The sequence below is a fragment of the Moschus berezovskii genome, chromosome 3 (genome assembly GCF_049115385.1).
Source record: "Moschus berezovskii isolate FMDL1 chromosome 3, NW_MosBer_1.0, whole genome shotgun sequence".
Lineage (NCBI taxonomy): Eukaryota > Metazoa > Chordata > Mammalia > Artiodactyla > Moschidae > Moschus > Moschus berezovskii.
The window spans coordinates 21,099,646-21,127,322 of record NC_142462.1 but is presented as its reverse complement, the minus strand read 5'-3'; the positions used below and the strand labels follow the sequence as shown (position 1 = coordinate 21,127,322).

Below are 27,677 nucleotides of genomic sequence, written 5' to 3'. Positions count from 1 at the left end.
GAACTCCGGGAGTTGGTGATGGACAGGGAGGCCTGATGTGCTGTGATTCATGGGGTCACAAAGAGTCGGACACGACTGAGCTGAACTGAACTAAACATCAGTGAAGCTTTTTATTATCATGTACTTTTTCTTAGTCAATAAATACCCAAGCTACTATCATGTGATTGTCTAACAACTATATAGTTTTTAAATTCTGGAAAATGGATCTACCTACAAAAAAATTGAGAAAAAAACAATTTAGTAGATATTTAAAAGAAATTTAAAGACTTTAGTTTAATTAATGCTCTCAATGCTTAACAAATACAGTCTTGTGTTGCCAATTACATTTTGGGGATGGGGAATAGGCCTACAGGTTTTACTTGACAGAGGAGGTTTTTATTCTGGTTCCTTAGGGATTGAAGGTCAAATACTTTTAAATGCTCCTTGGCAGCTTTTAGCATGAGATAATGAGATAAGATCATTATCTCAGAATGAGATAAGATGTGGGAAAACAGGCCACATTTCACTTGCATTGAGAGAATATGATTCATTTTCGCGATAGTTTGTTGTTGATGTTTAGTTGCTAAGTCACGTCCAACTCTTTGTGACCCTATGGACTGTAAGCCACGAGGTTCCCCTGTCCGTGGGATTTCTCAGAATATTGGAGTGGATTGCCATTTCCTTCTCCAGAGGATCTTCCACCCCAGGGATAGAAACCACGTCCCTTGCATTGGCAGGCAGATTCTTTATGGCTGAGACACCTGAGAAGCTTCTCCTATAGTTTAATCAACCACAAACTCAGTGTTATAACTTAAGACCGATGTGTGGGGTCAGGTTACACTCTAGTTAGGACTGATCAGAAAAGTGTGGACAGGGTTTAGGCTAAGCCTGAAGGAGGTAAGGAGGAAGCCGTGCCTGGAATCTAAGGAGAAAAAGAGGGTCAGCAGACAGGAGCTGCAGGAGGGGAGCTTTGTGGTGGGTGAGTCAGGAAAAGAGATGTCCTTCTCCTTCCCACCCTCTGCGACTCCTTGAAGTGGAACCATTTAGCCACTCCCAGTGAAAGAGGAGGGCAGGGAAGCCAGGGCATAAGCTTGAAAGTGACTCTGAAGGGACAAGCAAAAGACATCCAGTACAGTACCACCAACCACACCAGGAAACACATCAAATGATATCTGTCTTCCGCTATCTAGATGAGGTGAGATGGGAAATGGGATTTATACTATTATGATTCCATTCTTTATGATTTAATTCAAATACTGTGTGTTTGGCTAAATCCCTCAATTTCTCTTATTTTTACATTGTAAAATGTGGGTAGAAAGCCTACTTTCCAAATTGTCCTTAGGTTTGAGATAGTACTAACATATAGAATATGTGTGTGTGCTCAGTTGCTCAGTCATGTCTGACTCTTTGCAACCATATGGACTGTAGCCCACCAGGCTCCTCTGTCCATGGAATTTTCCAGGCAAGAATACTGGAGTGGGTTGCCTTTTCCTACTCCAAGGGATCTTCCCGACTCAGGCATTAAACCTGAGTCTCCTAAGTCTCCTGCATTGGCAGGAGGAGTCTTTGCCACTGAGCCACCTGGGAAGCCTGTAGTATGCAGAATGCTGCTGCTGCTAAGTCGCTTCAGTCGTGTCTGACTCTGTGCGACCCCATAGACGGCAGCCCACCAGGCTCCCCCGTCCCTGGGATTCTCCAGGCAAGAACGCTGGAGTGGGTTGCCATTTCCTTCTCCAATGCATGAAAGTGAAAAGTGAAAGTGAAGTCGCTCAGTCATGTCCAACTCTTCATGACCCCATGGACTGCAGCCTACCAGGCTCCTCTGTCCATGGGATTTTCCAGGCAAGAGTACTGGAGTGGGTTGCCATTGCCTTCTCCCTTATGCAGAATAGGATGTAGCAAAGTCTATTTGATGCTGAAAAGTTTAGGGAAATAAGAAACCTTAGAACTTAGACCTCTATCATCTTTGCCAACCCACTCCAGTGTTCTTGCCTGGAGAATCCCAGGGACGGCGGAGCCTGGTGGGCTGCTGTCTATGGGGTCGCACAGTGTCGGACACGACTGAAGCGACTTAGCAGCAGCAGCAGCAGCAGTGTCCACTACATGCTCTGTTCTTAGGGAATTTATATCCTTGGCAATTACTGAACTAGTTGGGAATATATTACATGAGGATATCAAACCTGTATCCTTGACAAGCATTGACTGTAGTCTGATCTCAGTATGTCTCTGCACATGTAATTTTACTATTTCTTTATTTTGGTGCTGATGTGACCAATAAAATAAAACTTTATTATAGAGTGTTATGAAGTCATTGGCCTTGTTTATTTTTATCATAGCATGTTTTCTCTATCAAAGAGACACTAAAGTGTACTACCTTCTTGTGGGGGAAGGTCAAGAAAACATTTTTAAACAAAATTCTATAAGGAATCTTTGTACTTAAAAGGTTTAGAGGTCACTCATCTATTTTGGTTTTATGTATCAACATGACTTGAATCTTGCAAAGAAATATTAGGCCTTAAATGTATTTTTCTGAGGGCAAGTCTTTCCCAGTTCTTCTTTAATAAATTTGAGGGAAGTACTGGTACAAGTTTCAACAGAGCCTTTAAAATGGTGAGTCTCCGTGCAGATAATAAATAGGAAAAAGTATAATTTTAGGGTAATTCTTCAATATAGGAATGGGGATGAAATCTAGAAGATATATTTTGTCCTGAACAGAAATCATTCATGTTTAGCAAAAACAAGAGCGGCTATATTAGCCCTTTTCTCCTCTGCCAGCATTTCCAGTATAACCCAGATCTTCTGGTCATTCTGTTCCACAGGCAGATGTGATGAAAAGAAAGAGGCTTGGGGATCCAGACAAACATGGCTTCACATCCTGGATCCACAACTATCAGGTGTGTAAATTCAGATAATATTCTTCTAACTGGGTCTAATGTAAAAATAACCAGATTGCAATGCTATGGGGTGTTTTGATGAGATAGTTGATAATGTGGGGATGAAAACATTGAATTCCCTCCTTGGGTGCTAGAACTCTTCAGAACTCTCATGACTTTAGTACTTAAAAAATTTCAGGATTTGGAAGGACCTCTAATAGTCTCTCACTTGCTTATTTCAAAGATGGAAATGTAAAGAGGTTATAGGATGTGTCTAATGATCATATTACTATGTAAGTCATAAAACTCAGTTTTTTCCAGAAAGCATAACTTGTCAACGACCACAAGTAATGAGTAATTGAATTGAATTGAGTACACGTATCCACTGAGCCGGTCCTGGGACTCAAAAGGCGAAGAAGTCGACACAGCCAACAAGGTGACAATCTGGTTGAGCGCCAATACAACCACATAAGACGTCTGACGATCCATCACAAGACAAATACACTGAGCCATATGCTCAGAGGAAGGAGAAATGTAACTCTGTCTGAGGTAGAAGAACCTAAAGAAATCTAACTTGCATTTAATAAAAGGTGGAGACCCTTCCAGCCATCTGCCTCAGTATTTATTAATTTAGCAAATATATGCGTATCCACAGCTATGTATCAGATGCTCTCTTATAGTAAGGAAGAAATAAAGTGCTAAAGATTTGGCTGTTAAGGACATGAGGAAGAGACGCTGCAGAAGGCATATTGCAGTCAATTACTGATGATTTTTCTAAGAACAAACCAGGTACGAAAGTTTAATGAATTGTCAGAACAGCAGGTAAGACCATCCTTCGTGTCAGTGGGCCAGACCTCTGAGGTTATCCTTCAGCAGAGGCTCTAACGCTTTAAGACGCGGAAGCCGTTCCTCCGCCTCCCTCGCTCCGCATCCTGTCCTGGCCGGGCTGCAGCGCCTCACGCCCCGCGGGCCACGCCCCTGCGCGTTGGTTGGTCTTTCCAGAAGTGATGAAACTTCCCGCAAGCATTACAGGAGCCGGGAGGGTATAAAGAGAGGGGTGCGAGAAAGCCCCCATCCTGCAAGCCGCAGCTGGGCCCTTCCAGCCCACCCGCCCCACTGGAGCCCAGGTAGGCCCGGCAGCCGTGGGTCGCGGCACCCTTGCAGCGTGCCGCAGGGCTCCCCCGGAGAGGTAGGAGGATGCGCGGCAGCCTGGCCCGCCCGAAGGTGGGCAGACGCGGATCCCGGCACCCCGGGATGCTGCAGCCCCAGCCAGGCCGGGGAGGCGGGGCCGATTGTTGCGCACCTGGGAGCCCGCTGGGGCGGGAAGAGAGGGGTCGCGTGGCCCCAGAGCCGCTTCCCTGCCGCTCTGGAGAGACGGCGGCGGCGGTTTAAGTTGGCGCCTGTAAATTTCTTTCTTTCTTTTTTTTTTTTTAAGTATTGTTGTTATATTGCGTCGAAGCCTGCGGAAATTTCTGCATTTCGAGGGCCCTGCCCTGGATGGGCTGGAGGGCGCACGTGGTCCGAGTGCAGCTGGGAGTCGCGGGGCCAAGCGTTCCCTAGGCTCGGATCCTGGAGAGAGAGTGTCCTGGGCTGTCTGTCACGGCCTCGGATACTCCTTACCTCCGGTTCCCACCCCGTTTCTCCTAGCTACCCCTCCCCCCATCTCTTGTTGCAAGATTCAACAAGTGACTTGCTGAGCAAATCCTGCCTAGAAGAGATCGGTTTAGGATGACAGGCGGCGCGGTCAGGGAAAAGGCAAAGAAAAAACCACCCCGAAAAACCGTCATGGCTTTTCTTAATGGTTATCTGTTTTATAGGAACGGCTTCAAGTTAATGTTATTATTTTGAGTGAAGGAACACCTTTCCCCCCCAGCCTGTGGCCTACATTATTTCTTCACCGTCTATTGCCCGTGGTGCTTGACAAACAATTTAAAAGCACCAGTTGAACTCAGCTTTTTCATTGATTGATCCCATTATTGTAAGATTCACTAGAGGTAACTTAGTAGGTCTTGAAGCTGTGCAGGAGTTAGTTGCTGAGATCTTATACTTCACCATAGCACTTGACTATAAGTATTGGTTTAAGTAATTAAATGTGCTAAAACAACACTCCAATTCGGTAACAATTGGCTACATGTGACTATTAAAAACTGGAAATGCTGGCTAATCCGGATTGAGGTTTAATAGAGAAAAGCAATGTAAAATATCTTGTCAATATTTTGGTACTGATTTTACACGTTGCAGTAATAGTAATACTATTTTCAGTACATTGTGTTAAAATCTATTTAAAATTTCACTTTTTTTCTCTTTTAACGGAGCTCCTAGTTTATTCAACATTTCATGTGTGGCTCACATTTCCATTGGACAGCACTGCTTTAGACTTTTGTGAGGAAATACAGAAAATTACTGGGAACAGGTAACAGCAGTGGGGAAAAGCCTTGCCAAGTAGGATGTTTGCAAGTAATACTGATTCCAATAAAAATAATTGGTGATAGTTTTAATTTGCTTTTCCTAATGAAGAAATGTGTGCTTTGCAATAATTTGTCATCCCTCTTTTCCCTCCAGTTGAATGCTTAAGTGTATTGCTATAGCACGATTAATGAATTCACTAAATAGCATTAGGAAGACAGGGAAATTATTCACTGATGACCTCATGTGATTTTCAAAGCACTTTCAGAGCCTACTTTTCATTGGTATAGAGTCAGAGGTAGATGGCTTATTATTGATAGTCAACTCACATAAATCGCACTGAATTTTCCCAGTAAATATCAAAGTAAATCCAAGCATACCTGGTTAGTTGTGCTTCGCAGTTACTGCTTTTTTTTTCTTCAAATTGAAGGTGCATGGCAAGTCTGCATAGGCACCATGTTACCCAACAGCATTTGCTCTTCTTGTCTGTCACATTTTGGTAACTTCAGATTTGATTGCTGAAATCTGTGATAAGTGATCTTTGACGTTTCTATTGCAAAAAACTTGCTACTTGCTGAAGATTCAGATGATGGTTAGCATTTTTTTTAGCAATATTTTAAAATTATAGTATGTACATTGCTGGACATCATGCTATTGCACATTTAATAAATAGACTAGAGTACAGTGTAAATAATACTTTAGGGCTTCCCTGGTTGCTCAGATGGTAAAGCGTCTGCCTGCAATGCGGGCGACCCGGGTTCAATCCCTGGGTTGGAAAGATTCCCTGGAGAAGGCAATGGCAACCCACGCCAGTATTCTTGCCTGGAAAATCCCATGGACGGAGGAGCCTGGTAGGCTACAGTCCTTAAGGTCACAAAGAGTTGGACACGACTGAGAGACTTCACTTTCACTTTAGTGTAAATAAAACTTTTATATGCACTGGGAAACCAGAAAGTTCACGTGTCTTGCTTTATTACTAGAACCAAACTGACAGTGTCTCAAAGGTGTTCCTGTATCTGATTATGGGTATTTGGTCAAATGCCTGGAAGGGTACACATAGAACATGTGATACTTCCTTTCCAAGTTGTTTTGATACAGTTTTCCATGAATTTGGTCTGGTCTCATGAAAAGGCCTAACAAGGCTATGGTTCTTTTGGCCTATGAAGATGAACCACATTGTTTGAGATACTGCTCTGTTTGTCCCACCTACTTTGGTTCATTTGAATACGAATGAAATGTCTTCAGAGGATTGTTCCAAGTGATTAATGTAACTTGAATATTTATATACTTTTTGATGCTATTTATCTAGGCATTTGCTACAAATTTGCATTTAAAAAAATACCAAAATAGTTTCCAAGAGTTCTAGATTTTTACCTAAGTAAAAGACTCTGATGCTGGGAGGGATTGGGGGCAGGAGGAGGAGGGGACAACAGAGAATGAGATAGCTGGATGGCATCACTGACTCGATGGACATGAGTTTGAGTGAACTCCGGGAGTTGGTGATGGACAGGGAGGCCTGGTGTGCTGTGATCATGGGGTCGCAAAGAGTCGGACACGACTGAGCGACTGAACTGAACTGAAAGGAACTGTTTGGAGTTGACAGCATCCAAATAAAGTGTCTATTTCACCGTTGAGAACTGAATTTGAATAGAAAAGTAATTAACATTCGTATTTGTATAGGAAGTACTTACTTGCTTCTTGGCCTACAAAGACGAGCCACCTTGTTTTTCAAAGATACTGCTATGTTTGTCCAGGCTACTTGGCTTTCTTTCTGACCATGGTGGCTTTGAGACAGAAGTGTTTAAGAACATTTTGGTCCTTTAGAACATTTTGTATCTCTGTCAACTTAAAAAAAATTTTTTTTTTTGTCTTTAAGCTAGGATATCAGATAATAGTGCTTTCTCTTCTCTTTCTACAATTTATTTGATAATATTTGAATAAATCACTTGGCGGTAAGTTAGAAGTAGTGAAATATTTATAGTATCTAGGTATGTTAATATTACACTTAGACAGTATGTACGATCATCTTTTCTACCCATTAAATGTCTGTTATGACCAACCTAGACAGCGTATTAAAAAGCAGAGACATTACTCTGCCAATAAAAGTCCATCTAGTCAAAGCTATGGTTTTTCCAGTAGTCATGTATGGATATGAGAGTTGGACTATAAAGAAAGCTGAGTCCCAAAGAATTGATGCTTTTGCACTGTGGTGTTGGAGAACACTCTTGAGAGTCCCTTGGACTGCAAGGAGATCCAACCAGTCCATCCTAAAGGAAATCAGCCCTGAATATTTATTGGAAGGACTGATGCTGAAGCTGAAACTCCAATGATTTGGCCACCTGATGCGAAGAACTGACTCATTTGAAAAGACCCAGATGCTGGGAAAGATTGAAGGTGGGAGGAGAAGGAGATGACAGAGGATGAGATGGTTGGATGGCATCACTGACTTAATGGACATGATTTTGAGTAAGCTCTGGGAATTGGTAATGGACAGGGAAACCTGGCATACTGCAGTCCATGGGGTTGCAAAGAGTCAGACACGACTGAGCAACTGAACTGAACAGGTAAAGAGATGCCTGGCGTCTAGGGGACTTGCTTGGCAGTCCCTGGCAGTTAAGACTCCCAGACTGACTGCACAGGGTATGGATTTGATCTCTGGTTTTAGTTGTTGTTCAGTTGTTCAGTCCTGTCCAACTCTTGGTGACCCCATGGACTGCAGCACACCAGGCTGGTCCTTCACTGTCTCCTGGAGTTTGCTCAAACTCATGTCCATTGAGTTGATGATGCCATCCAACCATCTCATCCTCTGTTGCCCTCTTCTTCTGCCCTCAGACTTTCCCAGCATCAGGGTCTTTTCCAGTCAGTTGGCTCTTTGCATTAGATGGCTGAAGTATTAGAGCTTCAGCTTCAGCATCAGTCCTTCCAATGAATATTCAGGACTGATTTCCTGTAGGATTGACTGGTTTGAACTTGCAGTCCAAGGGACTCTCAGGAGTCTTCTCCAGCTCCATAATTCAAAAGCATCAATTCTTCGGCATTCAGCCTTCTTTATAGTCTAACTCTCACTTCTGTATGTGACTACTGGAAAAACCATAACTTTGATTATACGGACCTTTGTCAGCAAAGCAGTGTTTCTGCTTTTTAATATGCTTTCTAGGTTTGTCAGCTCTTCTTCGAAGGAACAAGTGTCTCTTAATTTCATGGCTGCAGTCTGCAGTGGGGGAACCAAGATCCTGCCTGCCCGTGGTGCGGCCAAAAATATTGAATAAAAAATGAAAGGGAGATGCATTTATTGTTAAGACCTAAGAGGCGATTGTAGTATGCTGGAGCATCTCGTGGATTTTTCAGAGCTTTTGGGATTCTAGGATGAAGAGAGTAGACTAGACTAGGATCTCTGGGTGGGCTGGAGCCAGTCTGCATGTGTATCTGTGTCTTGGGTGTCAACCTAGGATAGAAAACAGAATGTGGCCTGAACATTGCTAGCTCTAGCTGACCAAATCATAATGTCAGAGGGAAGCACTCTTTGACTAGGGGCTTCACTGCTGTATACTAATAGCTAGTTGGATGTAAAGGTCTTTAATCTTTTCTGAATACTTGTAAGTAGATTAATCATTCTCTTACCCTCTGTGCCTGCCAACCTACTGGTAAATTGCTGTGGATAAGATAACATATTTCAGTCTTTGAAGTGGCTTATGCAAGTTTTGGGAATCAAGATTGAATGCAGACTTGGGTTGGATATTGAGTATTTAATTAGTCTGCTTTTATCTCCATAGACAGCCCGGAACTTCATCGCACCATGTGTGGCATTTGGGCACTCTTTGGCAGCGATGACTGCCTTTCTGTTCAGTGTCTAAGTGCTATGAAGATTGCACACAGGGGTCCGGATGCATTCCGTTTTGAAAATGTTAATGGATACACCAATTGCTGCTTTGGATTCCACCGGTTGGCAGTAGTTGACCAGCTGTTTGGAATGCAGCCAATTCGAGTGAAGAAATATCCTTACTTGTGGCTCTGTTACAACGGTGAAATCTACAACCACAAGAAGGTAAGGTAAACAGAATAAAACCAGAAGCTATCTGGATGTGATTAAGCCTCAGAGCTAGTTGGTTATAATAATTTTATTTTGTTTAATTTTTTTTACTTTTCAACAACTTCCCATGTTCATTCTCCCTTGCTCCAATTACATATAGATAGGGCACAGATGCACAAAAAGGTAGAATGACTTGACCACCAAAAAATGAATAAAATGAGGATTCCATTTCAGGTTTTTAACTCTTAAGAATCTTTTTTTTCCTATTATTAATTTGAATATTAATTATAACCTGTGTTAGGCACCAGGGCTACAGTAATAAATATGAGTGGTAGGTCTGCATACCACTGGAGTTTATTCTCTTAAGGAGCAGACAGAAAAAATCGTTGTGCTTATACTTGTGTTCTTGTGCGCTCAGTCATGTCCAACTCTTTGCGACCCCATGGACTGTAGCCCGCCAGCTTCCAATATCCATGGAATTTTCCAGGCAGGAATACTGGAGCAGGTTGCCATTTGCTTCTCCAGGGGATTGTCCTGACCCAGGGATTAAACCTGGATCTCACATCTCCTGCGTTGGCTGGCGGGTTCTTTACCAGCTGAGCCACCAGAAAAGCCTTATACATATACTAATCTTTATGAAAACAATGAATTTGGAGTTGACGGGTATGGGAGATCCAGTTTCAGTACAAGTTTGTCAGAGAATGCCTCTTGAGGAACTGTCATTTAATCTCAGACCTAATGGACAAGGATGAACTAGCAGGGCTGGGAAGAGCATTTCATGCAGAGGGAACAGCATGTGTAGAGCCCTGGGTTGTTCATAAGTGACAAGGGGCAGGTGGGCCAGGTGGGTTTGGGGAGGTTGGGCAGGACCAGAGCAAGCAGGACTTGGTAAGACAGTAGAATGTTATTCTAAGAGCAGTGGAATTTGAAGATTTTAAGGCAGGGATAGAAGGTAATAGCTTGTGGGTGATCCTGCTGTTGACTAAAGAAATACGCGCAACCTAAAAGTTGAGAGTTAGGTTTTATTCTGTGGGAACGTTAGGACAGTATCTCTGATGACCCCTAGAGAGCCAATCCTGAGGAGGGGGGGGAGGAGCCAGGCTATATAAAAGTTTGCAGCAAGGGGCAGGTCATCTGAATATTAAAAGATTACTGTTAAGAGAAAACAAAATCTCTCACATGAAGAGATTTAGGGATCTTCTATGTTTTGCAAGTGTCCAGGCTAGCTGAAATCATTGGTATGCATCTAGCTATCTGGGGCCAATCCTGCTTTCTTTATTGTTCAAGTACTAATTCCTTGTTTACCATTAGAGATGGCAAAAGTGGCCAATGGCCCACTCACCCATCCTCCCAGCTCCTGCACTGGAGAGGAAGTAGATGATGGCTCCCAAATAGCTGGCTTTGTTTCACCTGGGCTCGGAAATTTGCATGTGGAAAAGGCTTGTTTACTGTAGAGCATAAAACATAAAACATTTCATTTCAGACTGCCCTTAAAGTGCTGTTGCGTAATTGTCTTAATCAGAGCCAAGGGACAGACAGGTAGCCAGATGCAGTGGAGTGCAAGAAGGAAGCACTAAAATTGGAACAGCTTTTAATCTGGTGAAAGCGTACTGTTAGAATTGTTGCAGGAAGGGGGACCCCTTCCAGGGCCCGAAACTGGGCTCTTGTCTAACACTCAGAAATAAATTGTCCAAGGAGACACGTGCACTGACAAAGCAAGAGATTTTATTGGGAAAGGGCACCCGGGTGGAGAGCAGGAGGGTAAGGGACCAGGAGAACTGCTCTGCTGCGTGGCTAGCTAATGGTAAACAAGGAATTAGTCTCGGGTTTTATGGTGATGGGATTAGTTTCCGGGTGGTCTTTGGCCAATCATTCTGATTCAGAGTCTTTCCTGGTGGCACACGCATTGCCCAGCCAAGATAGATGCTAGCGAGAGGGATTCTGGGAAGTGGACGGACACGCGGTGTCTCCTTTTGACTTTTCCCAAACTCTTCCGGTTAGTGGTGGCTTATTAGTTCCGTACTCCTTACCAGGATCTCCTGTCATAAAACAACTCATGTGAATGGTTACTAAAGGGCCTGGCCAGGGTGGGCGGTTTCAGTGAGTGTGCCTCCCCTAACAGAATGAGAGTGGTGAGGGTGTGAAAATTCTGACCCAAGGAAGCCACATTTGCTAAGAGCATTGCAGTATGGAATTACTTGGGGCTAGTGTTTCATAAGAGAAGGCAATGGCAAGCCACTCCAGTACTTGCCTAGAAAATCCCATGGATGGAGGAGCCTGGTAGGCTGCGGTCCGTGGGGTCGCTAGGGGTCGGACACAACTGAGCGACTTCACTTTCACTTTTCCCTTTCACACATTGGAGAAGGAAATGGCAACCTACTCCAGTGTTCTTGCCTGGAGAATCCCAGGGATGGGGGAGCCTGGTGGGCTTCCGTCTATGGGGTCACACAGAGTCGGACACGACTGAAGTGACTTAGCAGCAGCAGCAGCAGCAGTGTTTCATAAGAAAATTTTGGATCTAAAATTGGCAATTTATTTTTCGTCGCTTGCCTCCCCAACTCTTAATTTTGAAAATTTCACATTTATAGAAAATAACAGAATATAGAGCACCTGGATTGAATAACTGCTAATGTTTTGCTTCTTTGGCTTTATTTCTCTGTCTGTACTACACAGACATTCAATTCTGGGCATAATCACTTTAGAGTATACCTAGGTTGTATAGACGGAGAAGGCAATGGCAAGCCACTCCAGTACTCTTGCCTAGAAAATCGCATGGACAGAGGAGCCTGGTGGGCTCCAGTCCATGGGGTCGCTACTAGTCGGACACGACTGAGTGACTTCACTTTCACTTTTCACTTTCACACATTGGAGAAGGACATGGCAACCCACTCCAGTGTTCTTGCCTGGAGAATCCCAGGGATGGTGGAGCCTGGTCGGCTGCCATCTGTGGGGTCGCACAGAGTCGGATACGACTGAAGCGACTTAGCAGCAGCAGCAGCAGCAGCAGGTTGTATAGAATCTGCCTGCTAATGCAGGCGACGTGGGTTCAATCCCTGGGTCAGAAAGATCCTCTGGAGAAGGGAATGGGAACCCACTCCAGTATTCTTCCCTGGGATACCCCACGGACAGAGGAACCTTGTGGACTACAGATCATAGGGTCACAAAAGACTCAGACATGACTAAGCGACTAAGCATCAACAGCAACAAATACTGTGGTACTTTAAGATATATAAGCATTTATCTCCTAAGAAGAAGGACATTCTTCTACCTTACACCAATACTATTATATAACTCCTGAGAATCCATAATACCCTCTAATATCTAGTTCATAGTAAATTTCACCAGGTGTTCCAAGAATATATTGATATTTATAGCTGTGTTTTGGTTTGACTCAGATTTCATTCGAGGTTCATACATTTGGTTGTGATGTTTCTCGGTACTTTTTGAGCCTTCTTGGTATGTTCCTGTCATTCATCAGTCAGTTCAGTCACTTAGTCGTGTCTGACTCTTTGCGACCCCATGCACTGCAGCATGCCAGGCCTCCCTATCCACCACCTACTCCCAGAGTTTGCTCAAACTTATGTCCATTGAGTCGGTAAAGGCATCCAACCATCTCATCCTCTCTCGTCCCCTTCTCCCGCCTTCAATCTATTTCAGCATCAGGGTCTTTTCAAATGAGTCAATTCTTTGCATCAGGTGGTCAAAGTATTGGAGTTTCAGCTTCAGCATCAGTCCTTCCAATGAATATTCAGGACTGATTTCCTTTAGGATGGACTTTCGTTCATGAGTAGGGATTTATATTCTAGTCATCCTCTGGTCATGTTTATCTCTGAACAATAGCTTTAGCCATTGTTTGTTGTCCACTTAGTTCACTTATAGGAATATTTCAAGGAAAATGCTTCTCATTTGAAGAATCGTTAAAATTTTTCAGGGCTTCCCAGCTGGCGCTAGTGGTAAAGAATCCGCCTGCCAAAGCAGGAGACGCAAGAGATGTGGGTTTGATTCTTGGGTCGGGAAGATCTCCTGGAGTAGGAAATGGCACCCAACTCCAGTATTCTTGCCTGGAAAATTCCATGGGCAGAGGATCCTGGCAGGCTACAGTCCATGTGGTAGCACAGAGTCAGACAAAACTGAACAGCTGAGCACAACAGGGGCTATTGCCCACTACACATACAAACACACACACAGATAGTTATTTAGCAAGTTCCTTTCTTGTATTTAATTAAGGCCTACTGTATACCAGACATCATTTTCGTAGTGCTTGGAAGTGAAATGGAACAGGAAAGGTAAAAATGGACTTTCAAACTACTGGGAATAGAGGAAGGAAGCAGTAAAAACTTCCTTACTGGGACTTGCCTGGTGGTCTAGTGTTTAAGACTCCGTGCTTCCACTGCAGGGGCTGTGGGTTTGGTCCCTGGTCCAGGAACTAAGATCCCACATGCGAGAGGTGTGGCCACAAAACAAAACAATCAAACAAAAACCAAAAAAACTTCCTAAGCCAAGTTAGTACCATATATGTAAGCATGCTAAATGTATCATAGCAGTAGTGGCCTGACTTTCCCCTTAAATGAGTTAGGAAATGCCTAGTTTTCCTTGAACAACATAGCTGCTTTTGTGTATTTTGTGAACACGTTGTTTAAAAAGTTAAATATTTTGAAAACATTTTTCTTCTAAATTAGCCAAGTACGTTGTAAGCAGAGAAGTTCCATTGCTTCTACCCATTGTTCAGGTTATCCAATGCAAACAGCTAGCTAAAATCTGTCTAAAGAGTAGAACTGACATTTTTAGGCTTATGTAAAAAATTCTTCAATGTAAGGTTCAAAGTACCCCGCCCCCCCTTTTTATTTTATTTTTTTTATAAAAGTAGAATTTACTGCAAAATATAGCCAGCAGTGTGTTGGGAGTGGGTGGAGACCCGTGAGAGAAGAATATGAGTGCAGGCTGGCAGAGAGAAGGCGGGGGGTGGGGTGGGATGCGGGGAGCGCTTCAGAAAGCTGCAGCCAGCACGTCAAACGGCAGTGTGATTTCCGGATGGTGGCAGGGTATGGGGGCTTCAGGAGAATGGGCAGTGTACACGTGAATCATTATCCAGTAAACTACCTGTGAGCTTTAGGCCAAAGAGCCATGGTGATGGGGTGATCATGGAGGGTAGGTTTGGAAGCTGTTGCTGGCTAAAAGTCATCAAGTGTTGTAGGCTCATTTATCCTGGAGGTACTTAAGCCCAGAAGGGTCAGCAGAAGACCCTTTGCAACCCCTACCTTCTCGTGACAGAGATCACCACAGACAGTCTCTCAGAGCAGGGAGAGGTGACCAAGAGGTGACTTCATGGTCACTGAAAGTGGCCAGAGCCCATCTTTGGATAGTTCTGGGCTTTTAGGCAAAAGGTTAAGAAATTAAAGAGTGAGTGTGGTTGTGAAGCATGCTTTACAGGTTGTACAAGCATGGAGACTTCTTAAATTTTAAAAACATGTTTTAAGTGTTCAAATGTACCCAGCATTTCTGTTTGATTTTATGTGAACCTCTTCTCTATTATCAGCCAAAAATATGAGTAAGTACAAAGAAAGAGGGACATACTGAGAACTTTTCACCCTCATAATTTACCAGTGGTAATGGAGAGCCACAGGAGTTTGGGCCTAATTTAATGAAACCCTCTCTACATGTGGTGGGTGTGATGATATCTTTGTTGTTCCCCAGGAGGATGTGGATGAATAAAGCTTCATCATCATCATTTTGTCCATCCCTGAGAAGTAGCTATAATGCCTAATGTGGAAGAATGGGATGCTGTTGACCTCCCCAGTGCCAGCAACTTTGATTTGGACCATTTGCCTCCATCATCGTGATGGAATCGTCCATCAGTAAATAGTGTCAAATGTATTTGTCCTTTTGCTTTCTGTTTTCATGGGAAGTCTGTGAGGCTGAACTGAAAGAACGTCAGCCAATACTATGTTCCCAAACCAAAATCTCACTGTTGCAGAGGACACATTTTTAGTGTCATGACACCTGGACAATCTATTTACTTAACTTACCTATTTATGGAAATACACATGTATTGGGCTTCCCCGGTAGCTCAGCAGTAAAGAATCCTCCTGCCAATGCAGGAGATGCAGGTTTGATCCCTGAGACAGGAAGATCCCCTGGAGAAAGGCATGGCAATCCACTCCAGTATTCTTGCCTTGGAAATCCCATGGACAGATGAGCCTGGCGGGCTACAGTCCATGGGGTCACAGAAGAGCTGGACATGACTTAGAGACTAAGCAACAACAACTACACATGTATTACATATATAGTATGTATATAATATCCATTTCCATCCCTCCGTATAATACAGAGGTACATTGCCTTTGTCTTCGATTTATCAGAATGCAACTAAAGTTTTCATGGGCTTAGCTTTATGTTACAATTTGATTCTGAGTTCAAACAAGCTATATTTTGATAATGCCATGATTCTTCTAAATCACATCATTAAGGTACACGAAATTATAGAGCACAAAAATGCTGAAGAAGGCAATGGTAACCCACTCCAGTATTCTTGCCTGGAGAATCCCATGGACGGAGAAGCCTGGTAGGCTACAGTCCACGGGGTCGCAAAGAGTCGGACACGACTGAGCGACTGAACGGAACGGAACGGAACTTTGCAATTAAAAAAAAAAATAGTGAAAGCATAGGATTCTAACATTTTAATTTTGTTATTGTTTCCTTAAGCTGCAACACCATTTTGAATTTGAATACCAGACCAAAGTGGATGGTGAAATAATCCTTCATCTTTATGACAAAGGAGGAATTGAACAAACAGTCTGTATGTTGGATGGAGTATTTGCATTTATTTTACTGGATACTGCCAATAAGAAAGTGTTCTTGGGCAGGGATACCTATGGAGTGAGACCTTTGTTTAAAGCCATGACAGAAGATGGATTTTTGGCCGTGTGTTCAGAAGCTAAAGGTAATGATGGAATTTTTCTGTGGTTTTTCATTATTGTCCCGATTCTGCGTTTTCTTCTAGACCATATTTACAAATCTAATCCAATCCATATATACAACTGGGGCAACCCAATTTTTTATAAGTGACCGTGTGAGTCATGGAGTTTCTAGGCCTCCTTTTTTTTTTTTTAAACCACGGAGCTGGAGTCTCCTTTTTAGCACTTAAAATTCTGTAATCCTTAAAGGATAGATCTGTAGTACAGTCTTATAATTTTTGTTGTGCTAATAGGTTCTGCATCTGGTTTGATCCCATGTGTGTTTTCAAGCTTTCCTGTGTCACATGGTGACGGTAAGGTTGGCCAGCCCTGCAGTTACTGCACTGTGGTACTGTGCTAGGCTGTCCCACAAAGTCATTTTTATTCAGCACTTTTTAAACAGCTTTATTGGGGTATAATTTACATGCCATACAATTCATCCATTTGAAGGGTACAATTCTGTGGTTTTTAGTATGTTCATAGATATCTGCAACCAACACTAGTCAATTTAGAATTTTTTTTTTTTTCATCTCAAAACTAAACCTTGTACTCTTAAGCTGTCACTCCCCATCCCTGTATATTCATTAAGCATTAGACTTCCTGTCCCCATCTTCCTTCCTCCTTCCCCACCCCCAGTCCCAGCCAACTGCCAGTCTACTTTCAGTCTATGTAGATTTCCCTGTTCTGGCCATTACATACCAATGGAGCCATATCCCATGTGGTCTGGTTCTTTCACTTACTGGCTTCTTTCACTTGGCCGAACGTTTCCAAGATTTGTCTATGTTATAACATGTTATCAGTATTTATTTATTTTTATTTACTTTTTATGACCTGAAGATATTCCATTACCTGGATATACCACATTCTGTTCATCCACTCTTTATTCTTTTGCCAGTTGATGGACGATTGGCTTTTATGAATAATGTTTCTCTACATATTTGGGTACAAGTTTTTGTGTGGTTTCATTTTTCTTGGGTATATACCTAGGAGTGATCACGTGATTTACTTTGTGTTTATAAATAGCATTAAAAAGAATAAAATACTTGGAATAAATGTAACAAAAGTACAAAACTGTATGCTGAAAACTGAAACATTGTTGAAAGAAGATCTAAAGAAATTGGAAAGCATCCCATGATCATGGATTGAAAACTTACCATTGTTAAGTTGGCACAGACTCCCCTAATGGATCTACAGATTCAGCATGATCTCTGTCAGTATCCCAGGCGATTACTTTGTAGAAATTGACAAGCTGACTCTGAAATCCATAGGGAATTGCAAAGGATTCAGAATAGCCAAAGCAATCTTGAAAAAGAATAAAGTAGGAGGACTCTGCCTTCCTGACTTCAAAATGTACTACAAAGCAAGGGTAATCAGGACAGTATGGTACTAGCAGAAAGATAGACATATAGACCATGGAACTAAGAGTCCAGAAGTGCATCCATACATCTGTAGTCAACTGATTGTCAGTTAGGGTAACAGGACCATTCAGTGGACAAAGAATAGTCTTTTCAACAAATGATGTTGGGACAAGTTGACATATATATGCAAAAAAACCCATAGTTAAACGATTCCCTCACACCATTTATAAAAATCAAAGTGGATCAAATTCTAAAATTTGATCACTAAAGTAAGCACTAAAACTTTATAGTAAAATTAAAACTTTAGTAAGCACTAAAACTGTAAAACTCAGGAGAAAGCATAGGGGTAAATCTTCATGATCTTTGATTTTCCAAAGATTTCTTTTGTATGACACCAAAAGCCCAAACAACAAGGGAAAAATAGATAAATTGGATTTCATCAAAATTTAACATTCTTGTACTTCAAAGGACACCATCAAGAAAGTGAAAACTCAACCCACAGAATGGAAGGAAATACTTGTACATCATATTTATCGTTTTTTGACAATAAAGTTGAGGAAGACATTCATCGTTTGTGTCCTAGCTAGACAACAATGGCATGCTAAAATATGATCTACCTCCTTGTCTGCTGTTTTGCTTCATTGCTTAGATAAAGAACAAGTGCATACATTATTTACCCAAAGTGCTATTAGGGAAGCCCAGCAAAGAGAACACAAGGGAAAAGTAGATGCCTTACTTCCACTTTGTCTCTGATAACCTTGAGACGGAATATAATCTCACATCCAGTTTACCCTCTGAAATTTCTTGACTTGTAATTTTTTTACATCTTTAACTGCCCTTTTCTAAACAACAGGTCTCATCTAGGGTGCTGCAGCAGTTTTCCTTTTTCAGTGCTTCCAGAATAGACTGTCTAAAACTCACTTGGTCGTGGTGCTTTAAATCGTAATTGCTCCTCAACTTCCGCAGGGGCTGTCTGCCTCACTTGAAGTCTGCTGGTGGGTGGTAGGATCTGGATCTCATTTGCTGTTTGAATTCCATACTACACAGTAGATTCCTGGCTTAACAAGCTCAGGTTGTACATCATAAGTATTCTGTGTAGATAGGCTGTTACTATTTACAATAAAACTTTTTTTTTTTAAATCAAAATCATGGTGATGTCAAGTTGGTTACTTCCTGTGAGAACTTAGAAAATTTGAATTATAACATTTAACTCACACACAGTATGTAATAACTACATAAGGGATATCTGAGTTTAAAGTTCCTTAACAGTGGATCGTTTTGCTTATTAAAGGACTGAGAACCATAGTTGTTTTTTTAAAAATACCTCAGGGATGACAGATGACTGCCAGGATATCATAAAATTAAATTTCAAGTCCATCTTTTTGTTTAATAAATGTATCTTTTGTTTGCTTAGTAAAGAAAATAGATTTTTTAAAATCAGAAATTCCAGCTAGAGAGAAGAAATTAAACATTGGAGGTTTCCCTATTGCCTTAAATTATTAGAAATCAGTGTAATTTTTCTGTACATCTCTTAACACTATTACCTTTCTAGTAGGATTTGAGGTAATTATATTTTTCCTGTTTTGCTTATGCAGTGGACATTGTATTTGTATTAAAAAGAGAAAATAAAGAGGAATTTAGACATGAAAGTTACTATGAAGTATTATCCTCATTTGAATAAATTTATCTTTTTGATTTTGTAGGACTTGTTAACTTGAAGCACTCCATGACTCCTTTTTTAAAAGTGGAGCCTTTTTTCCCAGGACATTATGAAGTTTTGGACTTAAAGCCAAATGGCAAAGTAGCATCGGTGGAAATGGTGAAATACCATCACTGTAGAGACGAGCCTCTGCATGCCCTGTATGACAGCGTGGAGAAACTCTTCCCAGGTGAGAGAGCAGATGCCCATCCACCTGTTCCCTGCCTCTCACCCCCAGAGGAAAACTGGACTCTCACATCACGGAAACGACATGTGTTCAGATCTGTTTCCTTTTTAACTTGGAGGTGACGACACACTGAAATTTGGCCTGCTTCACTGTTGAGCAAATGACATCATGATAGAGGTGGATGATTGCATACCTGTTTCAATAAATAATTCAGCCCAGACCTTTCTGCAGCTGTTTCATTTCCTTTATGTGTTAATAGGTTTTGAGATAGAAACTGTGAAGAGCAACCTCCGGATTCTTTTTGACAATGCTGTTAAGAAACGTTTGATGACGGACAGAAGGATTGGCTGCCTTTTATCAGGTGAAGTCAGCTTAAAAAATCTAATTACATTTCATGCATATGTAATTTAAATGATTTATAACTATCCTGGAGGCTTAGACTGTAAAATATTTAAAATGCTTACTATTGGTTCAACCTTTACTCCATTATAGGATGAAAAAGTTTACTGTAAGTTGCTTTCAATATTCAAAATAATACAGCAACATAAAGTTATACTGTAATTATATTGGCATGAGTGAGCTAGTAAACGTGTTTTAGAATGTTCGTGTCCTCCTACTGCACAGTCTTGATGTAAGCCCTAGAATGTGTAGTGTTTTTTTTGTTGCTCAGTCACTCACTAAATAGTGTCCAACTCTGTGCAGCCCCATGGACTGCAGCACAGCTGGCTTCCCTGTCCTTCACTATCTCGCGGAGTTTGCTCAAACTCACGTCCATTGAGTCCATGATGCCATCCAACCATCTCATCCTCTGTCACCCTCTTCTCCTCTTGCCCTCAGTCTTTCCCAGCATCAGGGTCTTTTCCAATGAGTCAGCTCTTCACATCAGGTGGCCAAAGTATTGGAGCTTCAGCATTGGTCCTTTCAATGAATATTCAGGGTTGATTTCCTTTAGGATTGACTAGTTTGATTTCCTTCCTGTCCAAGGGACTCTCAAGAGTCTTCTCCAGCACCACAGTTCAAAAGCATCAATTCTTCGGCATAGTGGCTTTTAACCAATTTAAGTACTGTCTGGATGGCATCACAGACTTGATGGACCTGAATTTGAGTGAACTCTGGGAGTTGGTGATGGACAGGGAGGCCTGGTGTGCTGTGGTTCATGGGGTCGCAAAGAGTCAGACGCGACTGAGCGACTGAACTGAACCGAACCATTATGACAGGTTAACTGTTAGATTTTTCTTACTCAAGTTGATTTTTAGTTTATAAAACTTGGGGATTTTAAAGGCAAAACTCTAATCTTGGTGCTTAGGAGGAATGTAAATCATATCTGCTTCTCTCTTAGGTAAGGCCCATAATGACCACACTTTCTGTTTTGCTCATAGGTGGCTTGGATTCCAGTTTGGTTGCTGCCACTCTGTTGAAGCAGCTAAAAGAGGCCCAAGTACAGTACTCTCTCCAGACATTTGCGATTGGCATGGAAGACAGTCCCGATTTACTAGCTGCTAGAAAGGTAAGACACTGCTTCTTCCTGTTAGGTAGTTAAGACAGACTTGTTAATAATTGATGGTTCTATGCTTTGCTGCGGTGTTGACTTAGGTAATTGTTTTGAATTAAATGTGTTAAAATGGAATGAAACGCCTATTGAAAATCACTTGTGCTGTGCACTGTATTTTGGGTGCTTTTATCTTCTGTGGGCCACACAACCCTCATAAAACCCAATGGTGGTGATCCTGTCCTTTGAAGAGTAAGGGCATGGTAGAATGGCTAAGGCTGAAGGCTTTGGAGCCTGATTGTTGGTTTCAAATCTTCACTTTAGCACCCGATCCCACACTCATGTAGTGGGAGTGCTCGTATCTACTGTGGCACAGTTTTGGGGTGGAAATTACATAGCTCGTATAAAGTGTGTGGGATCGGACCTAGCGTGCAGTAAGTACTCAGAATGTTAGCTGATCTTGTTGCTTTTCATTTTCTTTGTAAGATACCGTGTTTAGGACTGTGGGCAGAGAGAACGCTGTACACATTCAGTGTGTGGCGGACCTTGTTCCCACTCTGACGGCACTTCCATAGGGTGGATGAGAAGCATCAAGAGTGGCCTGAAAGCCGGTTGACTGATGATGAGTGAATCCGCAAGAGCCGGGGAAACTGAACGCGGGGCGGGGCCATTTAATTTAGAAACAGCATTCCAGGTGTAAATGAGGCATTGCAGGAGGGCCAAAAGGAGATAAAATCAGCCTGAGGGGAGTGGAGGCCGTGCTTGTTAGGGTGATGTCTTGGAGTGAGAAGGGCAGACAGGAGGTCTTGTGGTCAGTGGAGGGCAGACACTGGGGGACACACAGGAGCCAGACTAACGGGGCTTGTATGCAGTGGCCTGGAGGATCATGTCCCCTTACTGTGGTGGCCTGTGAAATCATTGCCTCTTAGTTTGTCTTACTTGTTTTCCACCATTGTTAATTCATGGTGTGTTATGAACTACTGTTTCATTTTCGAGAGTTTTCCTTTTCTGGAACTTCCCTGGTGGTCTAGTGGTTAAGACTGAGCTTCCAGTGCAAGGGGCATGAGCTTGGCCCCTGGTCTGGGACCTAAGATCCCACATACTATATGAAATGGCTAAAAAACCCACAGCTTTTTCTTGAAAGAGTAGTCCTTTTCTTTACAAAATAGGCATATGCATATTTCTTTATGTAATCAGGTGGCAAATCATATTGGGAGTGAACACCATGAAGTCCTCTTTAACTCTGAGGAAGGCATTCAGGTCCTGGATGAAGTCATATTTTCCTTGGAAACTTATGATATTACAACAGTCCGTGCTTCAGTAGGTAAGGTATTTTATGATCGCCAAAAGATTTTAATACTGAAAAAGAATGTAAGGTTTACAAGCTACTATTTCAAGCAGTTGTTTAAAGAACAGTACTCATGAATGAACTCAGGTAAAATTCCTGTGTCAGCAGTTGTTGAAGATGAAACGATTTAAGAATTCCTTAATTCCTTAAGAATTAAGAATATATAGTTAAACTTCCACCTTTTGGTATCACTATTTGTATTTCTTCAAAGAGTAGATGCATAGTTTTCTGTACCCTTTCCCCTCTGTTTCTCTGTGTAAAAGTTTGTTGGACTATATGTTCTAACTAGTTTTTGTAAGGAATCCTCGTTTTAGATATATTTTGGTAAATAGTCCATCAATAACTATTATTGTCTAGGAATAAATACTTGCTTTACCCTGTGGGTACATACTGAGATCATAATTATACTCCATATCAGACTATTGCTGAGCCTCTAAACGCTACTGGCTTAGACACACCTCTCTTTTAAGGAACTCAGGATCCAATAGGATTCCACTGCAAAGTTTAGAGTCTGCATTCTCATGCTTTAAACTTTGCAGTAAAATCACTGGGGTGCTCTCTCTCTCCCAAAGGAGCAAAGATGATTTCTTGAAGGGCAAAAATCTTAGGTATTACAGTGGTTTCTGGCTTTCCAAAGTACTTAGATCTACAGTGTTTCTGGTACTAATATTTCATTAGTGAAGGAGATTAGGGGAAAAGATCTAAAAAGTATCACTAGGGAGGTGATCATGAGAAAACCCAAGAACAAATACTAGTTTACAGGGCTGTGGAGCAGGACCAGCTAGCAACTTTTAACATGCTTTGCTGTATTTGAAATACGGTGGATGGGGAGTAAGTATGAGGGAAGAAGCCCCACATTAAAATTAAGCTACCAAAACCCCAACTGATTATTTTCATGTAGAGAGTTATCAAATTTAAGACATTTGAGTCATTTTTCAGCATAATTTTTTAAGCATTTTTAACATTGTTTAGCAAAATTTTCAGATAGACATTCTTGGTCTGAAAGCAGGAATATTTAAAAACCTGTATATAAAATTATGAAAGGACTATGTAATCACAACAGTACAACTTTTAGATTAAGTACATATAAGTGGCTTGCACTGTAGATAAAAGGTCATTATTTTGCAAACTACTTCACAATAAGAGAGTCTAATCTAATAGCAAAGCTTGCCACCATTTTCAGAAACCAAATAAGAGGCATTTTTGGTAGAGGGTTATGTGGACATTAACAGTAATTTCTGTCTCTTGTTTAAGGTATGTACTTAATTTCTAAGTACATTCGGAAGAACACAGATAGCGTGGTGATCTTCTCTGGAGAAGGTTCAGATGAACTTACGCAGGGTTATATATATTTTCACAAGGTATGCATTCTCAAATGGAAGGATCTAGGGGAAGAAAAGTATGAATTATTTGACCATTTTCTATTGTCTTTTTTGATATAACAGTAACACTTGGAATATTTTGTGAGGCATTTGAGAAAATCTGATACTGTCTGTATTTGTTTGGGCGAGAAAGAAGTCTTATTCATGTCGGATAATACCCATTTTTTAAAAAACTAGTTAACATAAGAATCTCATTTCTGGTATTTCTTAGTCCCCTGTTGTCTTATGGGCTTTGGACAACGTGAACCTGTCATTTTATCTGTTGGTTCTAGCAGTCTTGGAGCGAGGGAAGGCATGCTTTATCAAGCATTTACTTTCTTCCCTAAGCTTTGGTGGTTTTTTGTCTCACCCACCTCTAGAGTTGGAGTTGTGTGCAAGAATAAGAAATAAGAAATTTCATGTACCAAAAGCAAAGCTTGAAGGATGTATTTTTAACTTCAACTCTGTTTGTAAACAGGCTCCTTCCCCGGAGAAAGCTGAAGAGGAGAGTGAGCGGCTTCTAAGGGAACTCTACTTGTTTGATGTTCTCCGAGCAGACCGAACCACTGCGGCCCACGGGTATCTTGATACTTTAGGAAGTGATCATAAAAATAACCTCAAAAAACACAAGGCTTTCTTTTCATTTAGTGTATGCTGTGGAGTATGCTGTTTATAGGAAGGAGGAAGCTTCTCTCTTAGTGCAGAGGGAGTAAGCCGAATCAGAGTGTTGTTGTTGGGCTGAGTACGTGGGTAGGGTAGGCAGCTTCAGGTGGAGTTTCTCTCATGGAAACGTAGCATCCTGCCCACTTCTGGGCAGCCGAGAGGGAAGGCACGTGCATCTCTTTTGGGTCTTTTTAACAGAAATAAAGCTTATACAGCTTCATGTAGTTTAATGAACCTTTAGTGCTTGCCTTGTCTGTTTGATGCTATGGGGACCATGTTGGGGAGAGGGAAGTGAAGATGGAAGAGGTTTGATTAGCGTGTAAAATAGGTTTCTTTAGTATCATTTCTGATTATTGAAAGTTACCAGTTTTTAAAGCTGGTCATTTAAAGACTCTTAACCGTATGTGATGAGGCTTCCCTGATGAATTAGTGGTAAAGAATCGCCCTGCCCAGTGCTGGAGTGGCAGGTTCAATCCCCGGGTCAGAAAGATCCCCTGGAGAAGGAAATGGCAACCCACTACTCCAGCATTCTTGCCTGGGAAATCCCATGAACAGAGGAGCTTGGTTGGGTTCAGTCCATGAGGTCGCAAAACAGTCAGGCACAACTTAGTGACTAAACAATAACAACAACTGTATGTGATAAACAATCTTTTTTGGTTGCTTCTACCAAATCACACTTAGGTTAGAAAATAATAGGAGGTTGGAGAATGAACTGAATTCAGACATTTTTATTACTAATTGATTAATAACTTATATTCAGTATAAATCTGTGTTCCATGATGTTTCATCAGACTTCACATCATCTGTTTTTTGAACCCTGGTTAGGACAGGTAGATACGGTAATAGCCACAGATGGTTGTTACAGTTTTTAATAGGATAATAGATAGTCTCACCTAGAAAAAACTATGACTCAGAAAAGTCTAGGCAAAGTTCATTCTTAATGTTCAGATCACTCATAATTCTTTTTCTGCTTTTTGAGATATTTAATAGATTACAGAAGGGAAAGTAAAAGTAATTATTCTCCGGTAGTTTGTTTCACTCCCTAGATGACATAATACATATTTTGAATGAAGCTTTTTGTACTCATGCATTTAGTGTAGGGCAGTTATGTAGGACTGTAAAAATGACTTTATGATCTTAACATCATTTAGAGGCTGGGTGAATGCCTAGGAAACTATATCAGAATCTAAACTGATGGGCACTGTAGATCCATTTTGATTTAGATTTTATTTTCCTTTTTAAGCCTTGAATTGAGAGTCCCTTTCTTGGATCATCGCTTTTCTTCCTACTACTTGTCTCTGCCACCAGATATGAGAGTTCCCAAGGTGGGTAAATCAACTTAAGGTAAAAACTGTCCATTGATACTGGTCATATTTAGAAGTTTTACTGATACTCCTTTCATTTTCATGTCAGAATGGGATAGAAAAGCATCTCCTGAGAGAGACATTTGAGGACTCCAATCTGATACCTAAAGAGATTCTCTGGCGACCAAAAGAAGCCTTCAGTGACGGAATAACCTCAGTTAAAAATTCCTGGTTTAGGATTTTACAGGACTATATTGAACATCAGGTATCATATCTTTTAAAAGTATATTTTCTGGAATAAGACAGTGGATGCAAAGTTGTAATCACTGTTCATTTTGTATTTAAATGTTTTGTGACTGTAGGGGGGATTCCCTATAAATAATACTTCTTTTAAATTTCAAGGATTCTGTAAAAATTAAGTAGCATGAAGGATTATAAGTAGCATCTAGAACAGAGAGAGGAGACTTAGTGGTCCTCCATGACTTTTATCTTGCACATTTTGGGGCCCCTGTTGGGTGCCAGACTTAGGCACAAAAGAATCAAGCGCTTAGAGCCACCGCTTTGGAGAACTGTGCATGTGACTGTTCCTCAAAGGTCACTGCAGCTGTGTACATTAGGGGATTTTAGCATTTTCTAAGGGATTAAAAGAGTGTCTCAGTGTTCAGAGATGTCTTGTCTTTTTTTTTGTTTGATTTTTGTTTTTGTAAAACCAGATTAAATACATACATTTCTGTGCCACTTATAAGGCTGTTTCACTTCTACCCTGTTACTCTTACAGGTTGATGATTCTGCAATGGCAAGTGCAGCCCAGAAATTTCCCATCAATACCCCCAAAACAAAAGAAGGCTATTACTACCGTCAGATCTTTGAAAACCACTACCCGGGCCGTGCCAACTGGCTGCCCCATTACTGGATGCCCAGGTGGACCAGTGCCACGGACCCTTCTGCCCGCACTCTGACCCATTACAAGGCCACTGCCAAAGCTTAGGCACTCGCTGACTCCTGGAGTCAAAGTAATCATTTCTTCTCCTTGTGAAGGGTAGGGGTCTTGAGGGCAGGAAGGGCCAACCGCCCAGGCTTGCTTTGGGTGTGAAAAAAATAAAAGTCTTAAATCCGAGACTTTGCTGTAGTCATTGATATTCATACAGCCCCGTGACCAGAGGTAGCTAGAAACTGAACAGCTTTTACTGTATCACAGGAAGGCAGAGAGTGAGATAGGAGAGGGGAAGCCATCTGATGGCTGGGAGACCTCACACACCCTCTCCTGTAGAAGACTTCTGGGTCTCATGCCAGTAGGGCATCCTATGGTCCTCGCCTCATCTGAGTCCTCCTCTGAGTCCATCTCAGTCCTCCTCTGGCTGCCTCCTTAGTTCTCTGCTTTCCCAACAGCTGGCTACTTACACTCTGGAGAGGTGTGTAACTGATAAGACCTGGACAGCTTTGTTCTGGAAAATAGGTTGACTGGAAACTGCACAGCCTAAAAGTTGAGAATTGTGTTTTATTAGGTGGAGTCTCTGACTTAGCCCCGAAGACAGCCTCTCAGATGGCTCTGAGGGACCACTCTGAAGAGGCAAGGGAAGAGGTAGGGTATACAGGAGTTCTTGCCACAAAGGCCAAGTAGTCTGGCATATCCACAGACGACTTGTGGAGGAATCCAGTGTCTCAAGTTATTGAATTCAGCACTTTTCTGGGTGTGGGGAGATGCAAGAGTCTGGCCTCATTGAAATGATTCCTCTGATGTGCAGCTCAGCTGTCAAGGGCCAGTATCCTGCTTTTCTCCATTCAGAGCCCCTCAGGGTGTACAGTTGGGTGGCGGGTGCCCGATAGCTTAATGGCTGCAATAGCCTTTGTTTACCGACACATCAGGCAACATTTTTCATCCTTGGATAGTAATTTACATCTTATTCTGTTGCTCTGACATCTCTTCTGGAACTATTGTTGTAAATTGGGAGTCAGCAGGCTTTTTCGGGGCTAGACAGTAAATGTTTTAGGACTTATAGACCTCTGTTGGAGCTGTTCAGCTCTGC

The 27,677-nt window shown here is 41.8% G+C and overlaps 1 protein-coding gene across 3 annotated transcripts in view; it reads left to right on the top strand.

Annotated features, from left to right (window-relative positions):
- ASNS (asparagine synthetase (glutamine-hydrolyzing)) overlaps window positions 1-26,767 on the top strand; it is a 159,309-nt gene extending 132,542 nt beyond the window's left edge. For 2 of the 3 annotated variants that reach the window (XM_055420470.2, XM_088833362.1), the window contains 12 exons: window positions 2,799-2,873; window positions 9,032-9,303; window positions 15,991-16,228; window positions 19,303-19,488; window positions 19,745-19,846; window positions 20,865-20,992; window positions 22,172-22,298; window positions 23,577-23,683; window positions 24,162-24,262; window positions 25,590-25,671; window positions 25,760-25,915; window positions 26,429-26,767. In XM_055420470.2, the coding sequence (XP_055276445.1) occupies window positions 2,799-2,873; window positions 9,032-9,303; window positions 15,991-16,228; window positions 19,303-19,488; window positions 19,745-19,846; window positions 20,865-20,992; window positions 22,172-22,298; window positions 23,577-23,683; window positions 24,162-24,262; window positions 25,590-25,671; window positions 25,760-25,915; window positions 26,429-26,638 (1,784 nt within the window). In that variant the 3' untranslated portion in view covers window positions 26,639-26,767. Of the gene's footprint in view, window positions 1-2,798; window positions 2,874-3,828; window positions 3,980-9,031; window positions 9,304-15,990; window positions 16,229-19,302; window positions 19,489-19,744; window positions 19,847-20,864; window positions 20,993-22,171; window positions 22,299-23,576; window positions 23,684-24,161; window positions 24,263-25,589; window positions 25,672-25,759; window positions 25,916-26,428 lie in introns of those variants that run through there. The other variant, XM_055420471.2, reaches the window with a different exon arrangement.
- The last annotated feature ends 910 nt before the right edge of the window (window positions 26,768-27,677 follow it).